The sequence below is a fragment of the Mya arenaria genome, chromosome 8, assembly GCF_026914265.1.
Source record: "Mya arenaria isolate MELC-2E11 chromosome 8, ASM2691426v1".
Classification (NCBI taxonomy): Eukaryota; Metazoa; Mollusca; class Bivalvia; order Myida; family Myidae; genus Mya; species Mya arenaria.
Window position 1 is genome coordinate 69,462,392 of NC_069129.1, and position 16,479 is coordinate 69,478,870.

The 16,479-nt window shown below is 34.1% G+C and overlaps 1 protein-coding gene across 1 annotated transcript in view; it reads right to left on the reverse strand.

The window, feature by feature from the left end:
* Positions 1-15,830, reverse strand: part of LOC128242295 (sodium-dependent noradrenaline transporter-like) — a 105,555-nt gene extending 89,725 nt beyond the window's left edge. Inside the window, exon 1 of the mRNA XM_052959391.1 lies at positions 15,002-15,830. Coding sequence (XP_052815351.1) covers positions 15,002-15,583 — 582 coding nt within the window. The 5' untranslated portion in view covers positions 15,584-15,830. The remainder of the gene's footprint in view (positions 1-15,001) is intronic.
* Positions 15,831-16,479: the final 649 nt, after the last annotated feature.

Sequence of the window (16,479 nt, forward strand, 5' to 3'; positions counted from 1 at the left end):
CAGAAGACTTAAAACATGAGCGTTTTTATTGAACATTTTACTCTGGAAATAATGCTTCATACAAAAAATAATCTTCTTGGTCTTTTTTATCATAAATATGCCGAATTTATCAATTTTACATTAACGTGAAATGTTTATTACCTGAATTTGACATGCACTTGTTGATTTATCGGTCACTTGCTAAAACTCACCAATGTCGTTAATTCATAAGAATTGTAAAACCTAATACCGGTGACCAACGTAACACATTGCACTTAAGACAGAAAGAAATATAGGACAAATACAAATTTAAATGATCAGAGTAGTAATAGGAGACGCTCAATACCAGGCTGAAACTGATGAGAACAGATGTAGGAGAAGGAAAGTAAAAATGCGAAACCTGGCAGGATGCTCCTAAAAGGTCACAGTACAGTCACAAGGTACACTGTTCCCTATCTTGATGTAGAGACTACGATACATTCACCTGGTACACTGACCCTAATCTTGATTTAAGACACCATGATACATTCACCAGGTACGCTGTCCCCTATCTTGATTTAAGACACCACGATACATTTACCTGGTACACTGTCCCTAATCTTGATTTAAGACACCACGATACATTCACCAGGTACGCCGTCCCCTATCTTGATTTAAGACACTACGATACATTTACCTGGTACACTGTCCCCTATCTTGATTTAAGACACCACGATACATTCACCTGATACATTGTCCCCTATCTTGATTTAAGACACCAAGATGCATTCACCAGGTACACTGTCCCCTATCTTGATTTAAGACACCACGATACATTCACCAGGTACACTGTCCCCTATCTTGATTTAAGACACCAAGATGCATTCACCTGATACACTGTCCCCTATCTTGATTTAAGACACCACGATGCATTCACCTGGTACACTGTCCCTAATCTTTATTTAAGACACCACGATACATTCACCTGGTACACTGTCCCCTACCTTGATTTAAGACACCACGATACATTCACCTGGTACACTGTCCCTAATCTTGATTTAAGACACCACGATACATTCACCAGGTACGCTGTTCGAAATCTGGATTATCGACACTATGATACAGTCACCTGGTACACTGATCCTAATTCACCTGGACCACGAAATGAACGCTTGCACTTATCTCATTTTCCGGAAGACTGTGTCTTGTGTACATAGTGTGGCATCTCTCATGTAATAAGTCATCAATACCAGACTACGTCTTTCTTTCTATAATACAATGAAAACTATAGGGACAACCCTAGTAGTCGGAAATCCCAAAAACACACTCTATGTTAAGAAACAAAAGGCAAGGGTCGAAAAGACAAAGAACTAGAGACACAAACAAATAAACACAACATACAACAAAATACCAAAAAGCAAACACTTCAAACAGACCACACACGCATCAAAATAGCTTTACCGATAATTGATGGGATTTTCAACTTTTAATTAAATTTCTCTAGTTTCACAGGAGCATCAAACAAAATCATTTTTTGCAATTGTATAGAAAATAGATAAAATATTGTTGGCATTCATTTTAAAAGCTTTTTGTCATGTGACTACATGTATAATGCCAGCCACTTTCCTCACCGGCTTTTGTGATTTCATAAATCTTTTGAAACTTTGTTCGAACAATTATGCAATGTTCTGAATGCAATACAGGTTACATAAGCAGATCCAATAAACAACAAAGGAACAGTTGCAAACGGCTATAACTTACTAAATGCGTAAAATAATAATAATAAATAGTTAAGCGTACAATTTAGTAGCATTATTTGAAGAGATCGCTCTTAACTCGCTGAACTTTTTAAGTCCGATGTTTTTTGGAATGCATACTTTTACAGTATAATGTATAATGAAATAATTAACAGTAATCACAAACGAAAAGGCATTTCATAAAACATAGAAAATGTTTAAAATTGCAGCATAAGCATCATATACTTGTCCAACTTAAGGAGGAAAATACGAAAAACTGTTAAGAGAAATGTTTCACAATTAATTTTTACTGGTCCTAGGAAGTTTTCCACCATAGTTTATTGCAAAACAAGTTGTTATCATTATTCAATGGGCTTGGGTATTCTTAACATGGTGAATAACTTGACAGTGTTATTTTAAATGCATGATTTACGATAGGAAAAGTTCAAATACTTAAAATTACAGTAAAATTGTAACGGTAATAAATATAATGAACTTATAAAACAGTAATCGCAATACAGAAAAGGAAAATAACATGACATTAAACAAGTCATGATACATACTGACGACAGAAAAAACCTAAGGGCAAGACTTTTATCATTAGCAGCATTCGGTGAAAAGTATCATAATTATTTTGAAAAAATACTAAGATTTTAAAGTTGATACCTACTGTTGTTATGAAGGGGTTCTTTTTCTAAGCTAAATCATGTGGGTGTGTTGTTTGTAGTAATCAAAACGATACTACTTTTGTCGAAGATGCTACATGCATATCAATTGTATAAAGTCTAAACAGTCATTTTTTAATATTTCCTGGCATTTCATACTGATTTGCTGTTTGGATATGTAAAAGGTTGATTCAAATCAATAGTATAAATAAGCTTGTAGAATTGTGATTAAAATTATATTTTGTAAGATCATAAAAACATTCCACAAAAGCAGTTCTTCGAACGAACACATTACAACAAAATAATTAAAATAACAGTGTCTGTGTAATTATGACTTCATTGACAGAACTTGACCTCAACCAATGCGCAAAGTATTAGTTGAAGCGAAACTCCATGTTCCAGTGGTATTTATTTTTAAAAAAATCCTACGATCCGGAAGAACCTGAACGAACTAAACAACTACACTGCGAACGAAGGAAGAAAGTTTTGTAAACAGTTTCATCCCAGCACTTACCGTCAGTTATAGTGATAAATGCATGTAGCGTGTATGATGTGTGTAATATATTAACACTTTAAATGTCAATATGGCATTATTTTTCGCGAATATATGAAAAAATATTATCGGGAGAGGTGTAAAATACCCGATTCCCCCGCAGAACATTTAAATATATAAAGTTTGGCACATGGACAGCGGCATGTTCCAAGTTATCTGTTGCTTTGACTCCCATGGTCAAATCTATGAACCTGCGCAATTCACGTATATAAAAGTAAACTATGATACTATTAGAATAAGGAGTTTAACCAATTTTTAACAATGAATAATTGCACAAATTGACAGTTCAAACACATCTCTAAAATAAGAAAGAACACGTTTGAAATATACACGGCCTTTAACTGATTGATAGTAATTTTATTTCCTGGTCCCTTTGGTGAAGTTATTAGTTGTGTAGCATTCTCTAGATTGTTCGCTCAATTCTGAGGCAGTCTGAATAGCCCAAACAAGTATTATATATGTTCTAGTTCCTCATTTATCAAATGTAATAACGTTCTTACATGATTGCTTGTTAAAGATATCACATTTTTATACATTAATTATTAATTCTTGCTTGCACTACATTAATGTTAAGCGTAGGCAAACACTACCAGGAGAACAGATGTTACGTTTTGTCTTAATTATTCCAGAAAGCGATCTAAAGGTATCCTCAAACATAAATTTTCTGACAGCCCTATACTAACGGGCCTACATATGTATGTAGGTCTCGCCCTGCTTGTGCTGTAACTAATTATGGTAGGAATTGGCTAGAGAATCCTGGAAAGAAATGCAATACTAGTATACGAAAGTCAAATTTTGATAATAAACAAATTCACCATTTGGCGGTATTCCTTATTCAAAGCGTGGGGATTGGGGTGACAATTTCTTATACATGTATCGCAAATTGATAGTCGTCATCAGGAATAAGTTACTGTCTTTCAAGTATTCCGTCGGAGTTGTAGCATGAATATCACCTGAAACAATACATTCCATACCACAAGTTCACGATGTGATATAATTCACGTCCATTAAGGTTTAAGTATCAAGCACCGGTCACACGTATCAATAATTTTAAAGCCTTACTATTATTCTTATCACATTCATTACAGCAAGTTTGCTTATCACACGTTCCTCATGATTTCCATATTAACGCTTGACGCAAACTACGACATTTTGACTATATTTTCTTAAGGAGTTTATAATACATACTGTCGTTTGTATAATGTAATGTTATAATGTTATATTATATACCGTTAGAGTCAATGTTATTGTCAATGGAAGTGCCGATGACGTCTGTGTCTTTGACTCGGCTCTATCAGTGTTTCTAGGCAAACCTGCTCGATATCTTGAACATATATCAATGAAAACCCATGAACAGTGATATTGACAAAACATTACCAGCATTTGTTTCTTCATAATATTTTACAAAACAAGAACATCGATTTTTTATATCAACAGGTATCTGTTAATCTATGAAACGTATCATTTATTACTGACTTTGCGCTTTAGTCTAGATTTTCGCACATTGACCAACAGTTAACGCCTTACATCCTTTTATTGTTTTAACTTCCCTCAACTACTAGGCTGTCATGAAACTAAGTGATTATTTCTCATTTCTTCTATTTAAATGTATAAGCCTTCATTCCACAATGAAAGACGCGGACGTCAGATTTTTATTTTGAGCAATCATAATCTAGTTACCCAGTAAACTGCTGTTTCACTGACCGAGCGGTTCGAGCGGTTCACCGGCCGAGCGTTAACTAATCGAGCAGTCCTTATTTACACTAATTGCATAATTATAAGTGTGTTGGTCGTCTGCTATTCTCTGCACCTCGAAATAAACAGTTCTTTTATATCGTGGATATCATGGTAAATGCTAACATTGTGTAACAAACTGCTTTGTTTAAAGTTCCATTGTGTTTTTTATGTAATATATAGTTGGTGTTGTTTGCATATTCAAATGACTTATTTTAACCTTTTTCGATTTTGATAACCCCAATATGATCAACAAATAAAAGGCAATAAACCCGATGTCAACCAGAAATTAACATATAACGTGAGATTCTGAATTTCAAAAATCAATGCTGCTTTATACACTAATGAAATCCATTTTTTAACAACGAAGTTTTTGTTTAAATAGTTTTTAAACATAAATATCATACTAACACTGTTATTTTTATAAAACATTTCACTTGAAAGCTACATTATATTCAACTGAAAAAGGGAGGTAATAAAAAAAAGTATTTTGTATTTACAATCTGCGTTTTTTACTTAAAACACTGACAATTGTTCATTCGAAATTGCTTGCATCACATTTATTTTAGAAGAAGGAGCTGATTTTTTTATTTAAAATTTCACTACAATTGTTCAGTATTACTCTAGTTATTTGTCCAGTCTTATCCGGCATTACCCAGGTACTGTTTGCAAAGCGCTTATATATAATGCTCCGGGCACTAATCTACATCATTAGCATATAATGAGTCAGTGGTCGAGTAAGGGATTTTGTTGGGGTTTCCCATATATTTCTTCTAAATAGAGCTTCGTGTAAACCTCGGGATTTTATCAGACATTATCTGAGATTCTACCATGGTTATATACTCACTTTAATTTTCTTCTCTAATTATTTAATACTAAGTGGCACGCGGACGTTTAAATACACAAGAACAGCGGCCGATGATTCTACAAGGAAGTCAACAAGACACTTATGTTGATGGGGGAATACGTCAATGTTATGGGGTGAAGGGCAACACCAGACCAAACTCTACTGCTCGTGAAACATCTGGAATACATTGTTGTTCATCTACCATTGAATGGAACCTTGATTTACGGTCCAAAGTTAGTTATATCTGTTATACATACACGCCATTATCTCACTTTCCGTAAGGCATTTCCTGGTGTGCAAACTGTGGCATCTGTTACACTTTCATCACAATCTGGTTCAGCATTTTTTGTACGTCACACCGTTGCGAATCCAGTAAGAACGCCAGCATTTGTCTTTCAAATTGTTTATGTTGTTGATGCAGTGAAATTTATATATCATGACATTGGCCGCAAACAAAATAATTTTATATGTGGTTTTAAATGTCTAGAAACCGTTACCATTAACTTGAATTACCTTAAACATCCCTTTCTGAATGTTTGTAAATACGCTTTTGCTGTAGGAATAGGATAGGTCGGGTGGATACACGTTTAATTACATCATTATAATAATTGATCGTTATTGATGAAATAGTGAAATGACGATGATATAACGTACTTTTAATAAATGGCTTTAAGAAGATTTAACGTAAATACGTTTCAGATTATTCGTTAACATTATTAGAAAACGCGCCCTTGTACTGATTTAGCGAAATTATATGTTCAGTTATTTTTAATAGCGTATTATCCCCAGAAAAAAACAAACTGTTCTTAAACAATCGTAATGCGATAAAACCACACAGTCAAGATCACTTTTCGAACTAAGTATTGTAATATTCTTTTGGCTAGATGGATCTGAAAATGAAGCAAGTGTTAAAACGAGACAAGAGACAAATTGCATTTAAATGTTAGGTATTTGCCTGTTCGCAAAATGACGATAAAACGTGGCTGTCTAAGAATAAGACGTTAGGATTTAGCCTGGCTATGTGAAGCATTAATGTAAAGTGTAACACCTCAGTATAATATGCTCTCAAGTCCAATATGATAGCATGCTACATCCATATGTAGGTGATTTGTAAACACCTGGTACATGCCACTCCACGGCAATACGTTTCTTACACGTTTTAAATGTTTTACGAAGTCGGCAAACACAACATACGTCTACATACGGCTTTGAAAAAATAATATGTACAGAGGATCTTTTCGAAAGTGTTTTCTTTGTTTAATTTAAAATGTGAAATACTTGTCTGTGTTAATATGACGGATTTCTCTCCTTTCTTGCTTAACTAACATAATTCTTCCGCATGTTTTAAACGAATCAAACTTTCTTATCTAAAATGTTTTAAAATTAAATATTATTTTTGCAGTTATTTCTAATCCCTGAAAACATTCATGCTATCAAATGAACTCTACGAAACGTAAGAACGTTTTATTACACGCATTATCGACAATACTTATATTCATTTTACTAGTATGTTATATCTTGTTGCGAGGTATGTTTAGAGCATAAAATTGTAAAATGCCAAATAAAATCAACAGGTTACCATACCGTTTCGTTGAAGTATTTGATAGCGTTGAGTATTTGCAAATGCAAATGATCTGTTTTATTGAAAATTGCACTCTGATGGAACGGTATTTGATTCTATCTTCCAGCAATCCCGGATAAAGGCTTTGCATTTTAGACTTTATTTATTGGAACATGCCGAATTTATAGATATTGTGTAAGAAAGAAATGTATATTATCTTACTTTGTCTGCCATTGTTGATATGTGTAACTTGATTTAAATCACCATACTCGAGGTTGTTAAAACATTCCAATGCTAATGCTAATCTTTTTTAAGGTCCCACGCTAGCTGTACCAGGTATTAAAATTTTAGACTTTATTTATTGGAACATGGCGAATTTATAGATATTGTGTAAGAAAGAGATGTATATTATCTTACTTTGTCTGCCATTGTTGATATGTGTCACTTGATTTAAATCACCATACTCGAGGTTGTTAAAACATTCCAATGCTAATGCTAATCTTATTTTAAGGTCCCACGCTAGCCGTACCAGGTATTAAAATTGTTTCTCATATTCCGGAAGGCAGTTTCATGCATATTCATGTGTAGCCATTTTCATGCTGGCCTTATATTTCAATCAATTTGTACGCCATAAGTCATGAATTCCGCATCGAGATCCCTCTATAGGGAGGCAAAAGGAAGTGATTCTTCCGTAGAAAAAATATCTCAATTATATGAACGTTAAAAAGTCTATTGGTCAGTTACTAATAACAAGTAATCCAATTAGCTACATCGTTCTTAGATCCAATTAAGACCAATATTGAATAACAGCTCAGGTCTCCAAGCGTTCTTACTAAGTCGAGGGTAAAATATGCAAAGAGCAAAACGCTAATTGTTTCCTGGAAATATGGGATTGTTCGACTGGATCAAAATTCAATGAATTCTTAAGGAAGCGAAACATGAATGTGAAATATAGGAACGAAATGCATATTTAAAAATACACTCCTGAAGACTGATCCATCGGGCACACAACTTACCTCAGACTCCTTGTTTAAGTTCGCCAACGGTTTTAGTGACACACCATGTTCAAGTAGTACTTATTATTAAAGAATACCCGACGATTATGAAGAACCAGAAATAACTAAATGACATCATTACGGATGAAGGAAGGAAGAAGTGTTTACGGGTTCTACCCAGCAATATCCGTCAATTGATATGCTGGTGGTACGCATATGATGGAAATGTAATAGTCGTGTGTTATATGATAGGCCTGAAATTGCAATGTAACAGGCTTCATCAAAAATTAAATAGCTGATTTCAAAATATGTTCCATATATTTGCAGCATGAATATCAAGTGGAACAATACATGGTCATATCACAAGTTTACGATACGAGAGCACATTCTACCTTCAAAAGGGTGTAATTTCTAATCACCTGGCAGATGTATTCGTTGATCTACCGTCTGATTTCCTTTTATATCAACCTATTATAATAAGTACTTTGCATTGTAACACGTTCGGCAAGGTGATGTTAAACCAATCCCTACAAATTTAACCATATTTTGTTTTCCGACGACGATGTTTTTGCCTTTGTCCTAGCTCTAACAAGGATTCAGTCATCACTGCCGTTTTTTAACAGGGTTGTTTTCAACCCTGTTCAGTGTAGCCACAAACTCGAAACTCACACCATAAAATGCCTAGTAACAAGTGTCGTCTGCCTCTTTACCACCAAAAATATAGTTTGAGAAAGTGCGGACTATATAAATTTCAAGCTATGTTTCCAATAACCGAGCTAGATTTGACAAAGCAAGAAGCAATCATAGCGCAATATCTATTTCAATCATTTAATTTAATCATTTGACTTAGATAAAGATGATATTGAAGTAGTATCCCTGCGCCCCAAAATAAATGAACATCGAACGTAAACAAAGAATTACTATTACTTTCCACTCAAACCGCATAATTCCATCACGTGACACAATGATATGATGCATTCGCACAGTTCCCCCAACCGCTTAAAACATCACATGATAGCCCACGTGGGAATAACAAACGCACGCCATTTTGACAAGCACGTACTAAATGCTGACAAGTTAGCTGACGAAATAGAAATAGAAGAGAGTTGCTGACCATAAAGGACAAATAAGGGGAAAAAAGATTTGAAATGAAAGATTGTTCAAGACTAATTTTGTTTAATTTATTATATAAAATTTTATTGTGTACGTTTTGACGGACTTTTGTGTATTTTTTTTGAAAATGGCATTTCATTGAAATGAATTTAATTATATTTGTTTGCTGGTTTGGTGTAAATATGTGAAAATATCACAGATTTAATAACTTTTTTAGGTGTTTCATTTACAATTATTTGAAAGCAATTTTAATTTTGATCATTTTAATCTAGAAATATTCCTCATTAATCTGTTGTATTTTGTTGTTTTGTGAATAACAAGGCAAACATAGGCAAACTCTTGCTATTTAGTGAAGTTTGATTAGTATATATTTCATTTTCTTGGTTGGGAATAGCACAAGCATTCACCCTTTTTATATTTTCATTTTCTATTGATAAACCCCACACATTAATGGGGAGGAGCGCTTCGTGGAGTTTGTTTCAATGCTGATTCAATAATTCACCAGCCGTCGCATATCATCTATTTATCGTTCCTCCCGGGTGAGAATCCATTTTTTTATGTAAATAATGTATATATCATTTTAAAATACTATTTAAAATTTTAACAGTGGCCCTGAAATGGATCGTTTTCAATTTAATAATATAGTATAGTCTGTATGTTTATGCCAACATCTAATTACCAACCGGAAACGGTGTTAGTGTATCTTTTAAATTCACCCTGGATGATCAACCAATTTCTATTTTATTTCTCTGGTTAATAAGTCCTAGGTAAACCTAACTCATATTGTAACACTATGGGATGGAGTTTTATGCTCGGATTGGTAACATTCTCCATCCTGGTTTGCCTGGCTACACAGCGACATTAACTGTATTGTCAATAAAATATTAATTTGTCATTTACCATCATGCTTCAATAAACCTGGGGCGGCCCCTGTGGTTGTTTTACACGGGGACTACTGTGCTAAATATCAGCACCTTATTAATACACAAATGATGGTGAATCATGATGGTGAAAACCCGTATAAAACCCTGTTCATGCAGCGCTATCAGCGCTTTGATTGATATATCAAACAATCTTTTAGCGCAAGAAAAAAAAATGTTTTACCGACTAAAGATATTCTAACATTTAAAAATGCTTACACATTACTTCATTTATTGTTTAAAATTTTCTCAACTTTTAGACATCAATTATCATGGCTATTTATCATCAGACTATATGTCCTTCTTTCATGCAATAATTATTGGACTACGACTATTTCGGTTTCAAGTGCCTTTTATTTGTTTGAATAATGTGCCATTATAAAAAAGGACATGTATATAATATGTGACATAACACTCAATTCTGGTATTCGTGGAAGAACGGGAGGACAGTAAAACGCTATCGCTTCCCTATATTTTGATATGATGTTTCGAGACACTGTTTTGATATACTTTTTTTGTCAACATTACTGCAACCGTTTTGTAGAAATTTGAAGAATAGTTATATACTAACCGATAAACATTTATTCTTTATAATTCGCTGACGTTAAATAAATACCAGATGGATCTTTATTTATATGTCGACTTCCTAAAGCTTTCACGCAAAGGAGATTCACAAACCTCATACTTACTCCTGTTAAAAAATATATTTCTAGATATATATAATTGGGTATTAAATTACGTAAGGTTTTACGAGCGCTTATACATTATACTTCATTATCTTATTCATACAAGACTTAATAATATCACTTTGCCTCTTTGTCGAAAAATTTGGGAACGTCGAATATTTTCAAATTGGAAACATTGCTTTCATTAGACATTGCACACAATCCCATACGAGGATGCTTTCATCCGAAAACTCGAGAAAAACTGTAGCAATTTATTCTATTTCTATCAGGAATGTGCCATATCCATCAATAGCATGCTGTCTTTATATGTCTGACATTTTCCTACGATGTTAATTTCTTTAATTGCAAATATACCCTACGGGCGAATTGCCGCTGGGGTATTTATAAGACACGATTACGTGACAATTGAGAGAAGAAAATTAACTTAAATAATAACCCAAGAATTTGTGATACAAATGATACAGCTATTGTAACTGACATGTTTCTATAGGATACTATGTTTTTTCACTTAAGTGATATCATGCTGGAAAATCTTCATGGAACTAATTTATGCAGGTGGAATAAAGTAACTGCGCGTGCAGTCATGTACCGGTTCTTGGATAAAACAAAATAAACTTTTAATCTGAAAATTGCGACATGCTTTCAGGAAATGACTGTCTGTTCCACAGTTGCCCCCATTTGTCATATAATCACTTGGCAATATTTTTTACTGATTTTGTAATGTCGGAATTGCCAAACGTGAGCGAGATAAATTAAAATCAAACGTATCGTGCTATTTGAAACAGTCCTGTTTTAGAAAGATTTTGTCACTGAATTTTAACAACAGGGTTTATAGAAGAAATGCTCAAGTACATATACAAACCTTTTCCCTATACATGTAAAACATATGGTCGAATTTTAGCTGATTATTTCCAACGTTTATCTATGTATATAATTATTCGAAGACAGTTACAAGCTGATATCAATCATTCTCGAGTCCGTTCTCTGTGTATAAACAAACACTTGTGTTTTCAAAGCCAAGAAAACGTTCCACTGATCGGAGTTGAACCCTGCTCCTCCTGGTTGAAAGGCGGACAACTTATCAACTAGACCACTAGTTGTATATGTTTATGGCTGGTAGGGGTACGTATGTTGTTCCATTTTATTCGCAATAGCACCCTAGGCATGCTTTCACAAATGCAGGGTTCAATGCCGACAGTGGCAATATCTTTAGCATGACAGTACTTCCAATTGAAACATTATTCTAAAATTATCATTTGTTAATATGACAGTGAATAACATATTATGGTTCGCCAAGATTTGTTTTTGTAGAATTGTTTTGATCCCAAAAAGATTATTTAAGATTATGCAAAAACAACGTTTATTTATCTGGAGAATTGATGGGAACGTTATTTCAAAAACTAATGCAATCTAAAATGGGTGTTGTTCTGCCATTGTTAGAAATTGAATTATCATACCAATGGTGGATATGACGGATATCTTATAAACTGCTTAGCTGAAGGTGTTCAACAATGGACGCTGGGATGGTATAACAGTGAAGTCAATCTAACAATGATGTTGGTAGCAGCAGACGTTAGTGTTGCAATGTAAAGGAAATGACAAGCAAGCTTGTGTAATGTGATGGTTGCCATATTGTTTCTCTATCATTAAAAGAATACACACATAACATAACATAATGTCGTAGTCGTAATGTCACTTGATGTACAATGTGGCATTTTTCATGTTGTCGTCACATACTGTATAAGCATGTATGAACGTCGGAACGCTGTAGAGTCATGACTTCCATCTTTCTACGTGCATGTGTAGTTATTGCATTGACCTAAATATAGGATGACGTTGGCTTCAAACAAAATCATTTTCTCCTAATTTTGTTCCATGTCTATTTTCTTAATACCTCAGCAAATATTTTACATTGGAAGGTGTTTTGTAGCTATCTTGAAACACACTTTCTTCACGAACTTTTCTGAATTTAAAGAAAATTACATTAATCAAAAATGCTTTGATTCTGCCAAAGGTGATATGATTGTTTTAAGATTGAACAGTCTACACACATTTACCATTATCTTGAATATCTTACAACATTTCTTACTGATTGTTTATTAGGATATGGCTAAAATACTTCCTGGAAATAAAGTATAGGTAGGGTGGAGAAAGTTCAATGAAATCATTAGTATATTAACGTTACATATTTGAATCTTGCATGGATATAAATACACTTATGAAAGAGCCATAGTTCTGATGTAGAGCGCTCTGAAGTAACAAAGCAACAGATTGGGGCTGGATATAAAAATTTAAATGACAGTAATTGTAAATGCAACACTGTCATCACCTAAAGCCTCTGTCGCCTAGTACATACGTGTATCACATATTTGTAACAGCATTATCCGTTTATATCCGAGGAAGCTAGTACTGGCTATAGACAAACTATATTTTACATTAGATTTATACAATTATCCCGACGTACAACTGTACTGTACGGAGGCTCCGATACCGGATATGGCTGATTTTACTACCTGTATGTGCATTCTATCGGTTTGTAACTTGCACGTATCACAATAAATGATTAAGTGCATAATGATAGGTGTCACAATGGCTTATTTACTGATTTCATATTTTTTGCCTAACAACTTGAATCACGAATATCCAGTGTAACAATAATATTGATGTTATTTGCTGAAGTGAACGATATGTGATGAGACAAACTACTCACTGTAAGGTGTTCTGATGTTACTTAATGATTGAAATATATTCATGAAGATCAACGACGATTTCTCCTTTTAATCTAAAGGCTCTGGGTCCGTTTCAATAACTACCTTAGTCGTAATGACAAATTATCTTAGAGTAATATTTCTTTATTTTGATGTTATCCCGCAAATGATACCAGAGAATTCACTGAGTCATTCAGTAAATATATATCAAAATCTACGTAGATGACATGAAATAAGATGAAATGGAACAATATACCAAATTGGTATAAACCAATATATATATATACATATATATGAATATGTATATATAAACGAAAGTTGCACCTGTATTAAAGTGGAAAACAAACTTAGGTTTTAGCTTCTTGCCAGCTGTGCTGTTCCTACAGATTCAAGATTTTAAAAGTTAAAATGCATTATTGAAACGGACCCCTGACCTTGATTTTTTGCCTTAAATAAAACAGATCAAGCAGATTGCAAAATCAGCTTACTAAAAAAACATTATTTTTTTACTAAAAACGGAATCATTTTCATACTTTCATTGTGTTTTTATGAAAAAAAAAATGGTTCCATATATCGTTTGGGTGTCATCGACGATCCCTCTTTTTTACTGGCTCTGACCTTTTTACAGAATAAAACGGATTAGTCAAATTTTTAATTCAGCTTACTGCTAAAAAAACATAAAAAGCACTAAAAACTGTATCATTAATTTTGTTTTATTGTTTTTTATCTGTATAAAAAAAAATCGAGAAAATAAAAACTTAAAGTATTTCACCAATCGATATGATTCCAGGTAAACTCACGTAAACTAGGTTGCATGTGCAAAAATTCCACGCGAAGAAAAATGCTATAACATAGTATCGAAAATACCAGCTGGACTATTTAGGCACCGACATATTGAAGACAGACTTTTTATGTTAAATTGTTTGAAAAAAGACTTCCTATGTTAGATTGCATGAAAACTCACTTGTTATGCTAGATTGCTTGAAAACCTGACTTTTTATGTAAGATTTATTGAAAACCTGACTTTTTATGTTAGATTGCTTGAAAACCTGTCTTTTTATGTTAGATTGCTTGAAAACCTGTCTTTTTATGTTAGATTGCTTGAAAACCTGACTTTTTTGTTAGATTGCTTGAAAACCTGACATTTTATGTAAGATTGCTTGAAAACCTGACTTATTATTTATGATTGCTTGAAACCTGACATTTTATGTTAGATTGCTAGGGAAACTGACTTTTTAAGATAAATTGCAATAAAAATGGCAAGCCAAATTATACACACTATATAGATTTGGAATAAATAATACCATCACAAGCATAGCTTTATGAAAATATTATTGTTTCAATATCATTCATGATAAAGCATCAAACCGATGCCTCATTTAGGGCGTTTGTTACCAACCGATAGCTTTAATCGACTGAATGTGATACAATAAGCAGTTGTCACGAAATATCAAAGATTACACTCATTTTCGGCTATTTCATCACACATTGGTTAAAAATCGTCTCAAAAAAACGAAGGATGTACCTTTGGTGCCAACTCATATCCGTCTGGCGGCGAGAGTTGGGCGAGGTTGACCATCATCTGAACTTCCGATGCTAGAAAGAGCACCGTGGCCGACCAGCGCGAAGACCGCCGTCGGTGACTTCGACAACCGTCAGGGATGGGCAGCGAATTTCTCTTGTCTTCGTTCTCAACCTCGTAGGAGCTGATCGAGCCCCCGTCCGGTTCCCCCGTTGTCTGGTTTATATCAACGAATACTTCAAACAGGTTTGATTCGTAATCCTCTGAATTTTCTTCAAAAGAAGATTCATTGACGATAAAGTCTTCATCGTCGCTCTCAGACGACGAGTAAACATTTTGCTCGGTAGCGCTATCAGGCGTTGGGGCACACAGATATATGACTTGCTCCGTGGGGGGCGGCTCCAACTGTTTCTCGTCTGCTAGGACTATCTCTTTAGCACTATCTAGTGTCTTTTCAAGGGCAGACACGATGTTACTTGTTGTATCCATACTCGCGTGAGGAGCGGCTTCCACGGAGACTGTTTCCAGCTTTTGTATTAAATCTGGCAACATGACTATCACATTCTGTCTTGATAAAATAGGCATTATGTCAACAGTGTGTTCATTTTTTGTTAAATTAATAATGCAAAAACGCCATTATTATCCCACTAGGCATACGTGTAATTAAACTGGTTTCTGTACACAATAACGACGCAATTCTGAAAATAATTCCCGCGACTTTTCAAGAAATCAATTAAGGAGTAATGGGTTTATTTACTAATGTTTTTAAATTGATATTCCATATCCACATATTTATTTGTACAAATTACGCAATAAAACACCAATTACTTAATTCTTTTCCCTGATGCGGTGGTTCTTCTATACAAATTTATTTTGAAAACACCTGGATTTTGCTCGCACCTTTCGCAAGAACATTTCTCTCCAGTCTATCTGGCCAATAATGATAAAAGCCAACAGGCTTATCGTGCGAAATACGTGAAGAATGCTACTAGTATCAGCTGATTTCTGAATTCTTCAATATTATAGTAATAAAGAATACATACAGAATTAAATACCATTAAAAGATAATTATTTGCTTTACAAATTTTGAATAAAGCGTAAAATCTTGAAAAAATGAGTTCAATATTGTTAAAAAAGGTAAAACGTTTGAACTTTCCTAATAGATATAATAAGTTTAACATTGTGATTAAGAGATTCACACGGTAAATATCTACCTTTGATACAATTGTTTTGGGTAGAAGGCAAAAACAATAGTGTGTTAGCTTTGGATCATGAGTGACAAACATTTGCCTTGAATACACTGGAGGCAATGTTGGTTGGTTTTATTCGAAACTGTGCTTCAGCGACTCCAATTTTAAATTTGTGGCTCGACTTAAGTCCTGCTGTCTGCTGCCGGTGGGTTTAAAAATGTACATTTTGACAACAATTTGAATGGTATCCCCCCCCACACCACCACCACCACAACCACCTCCACCACCACC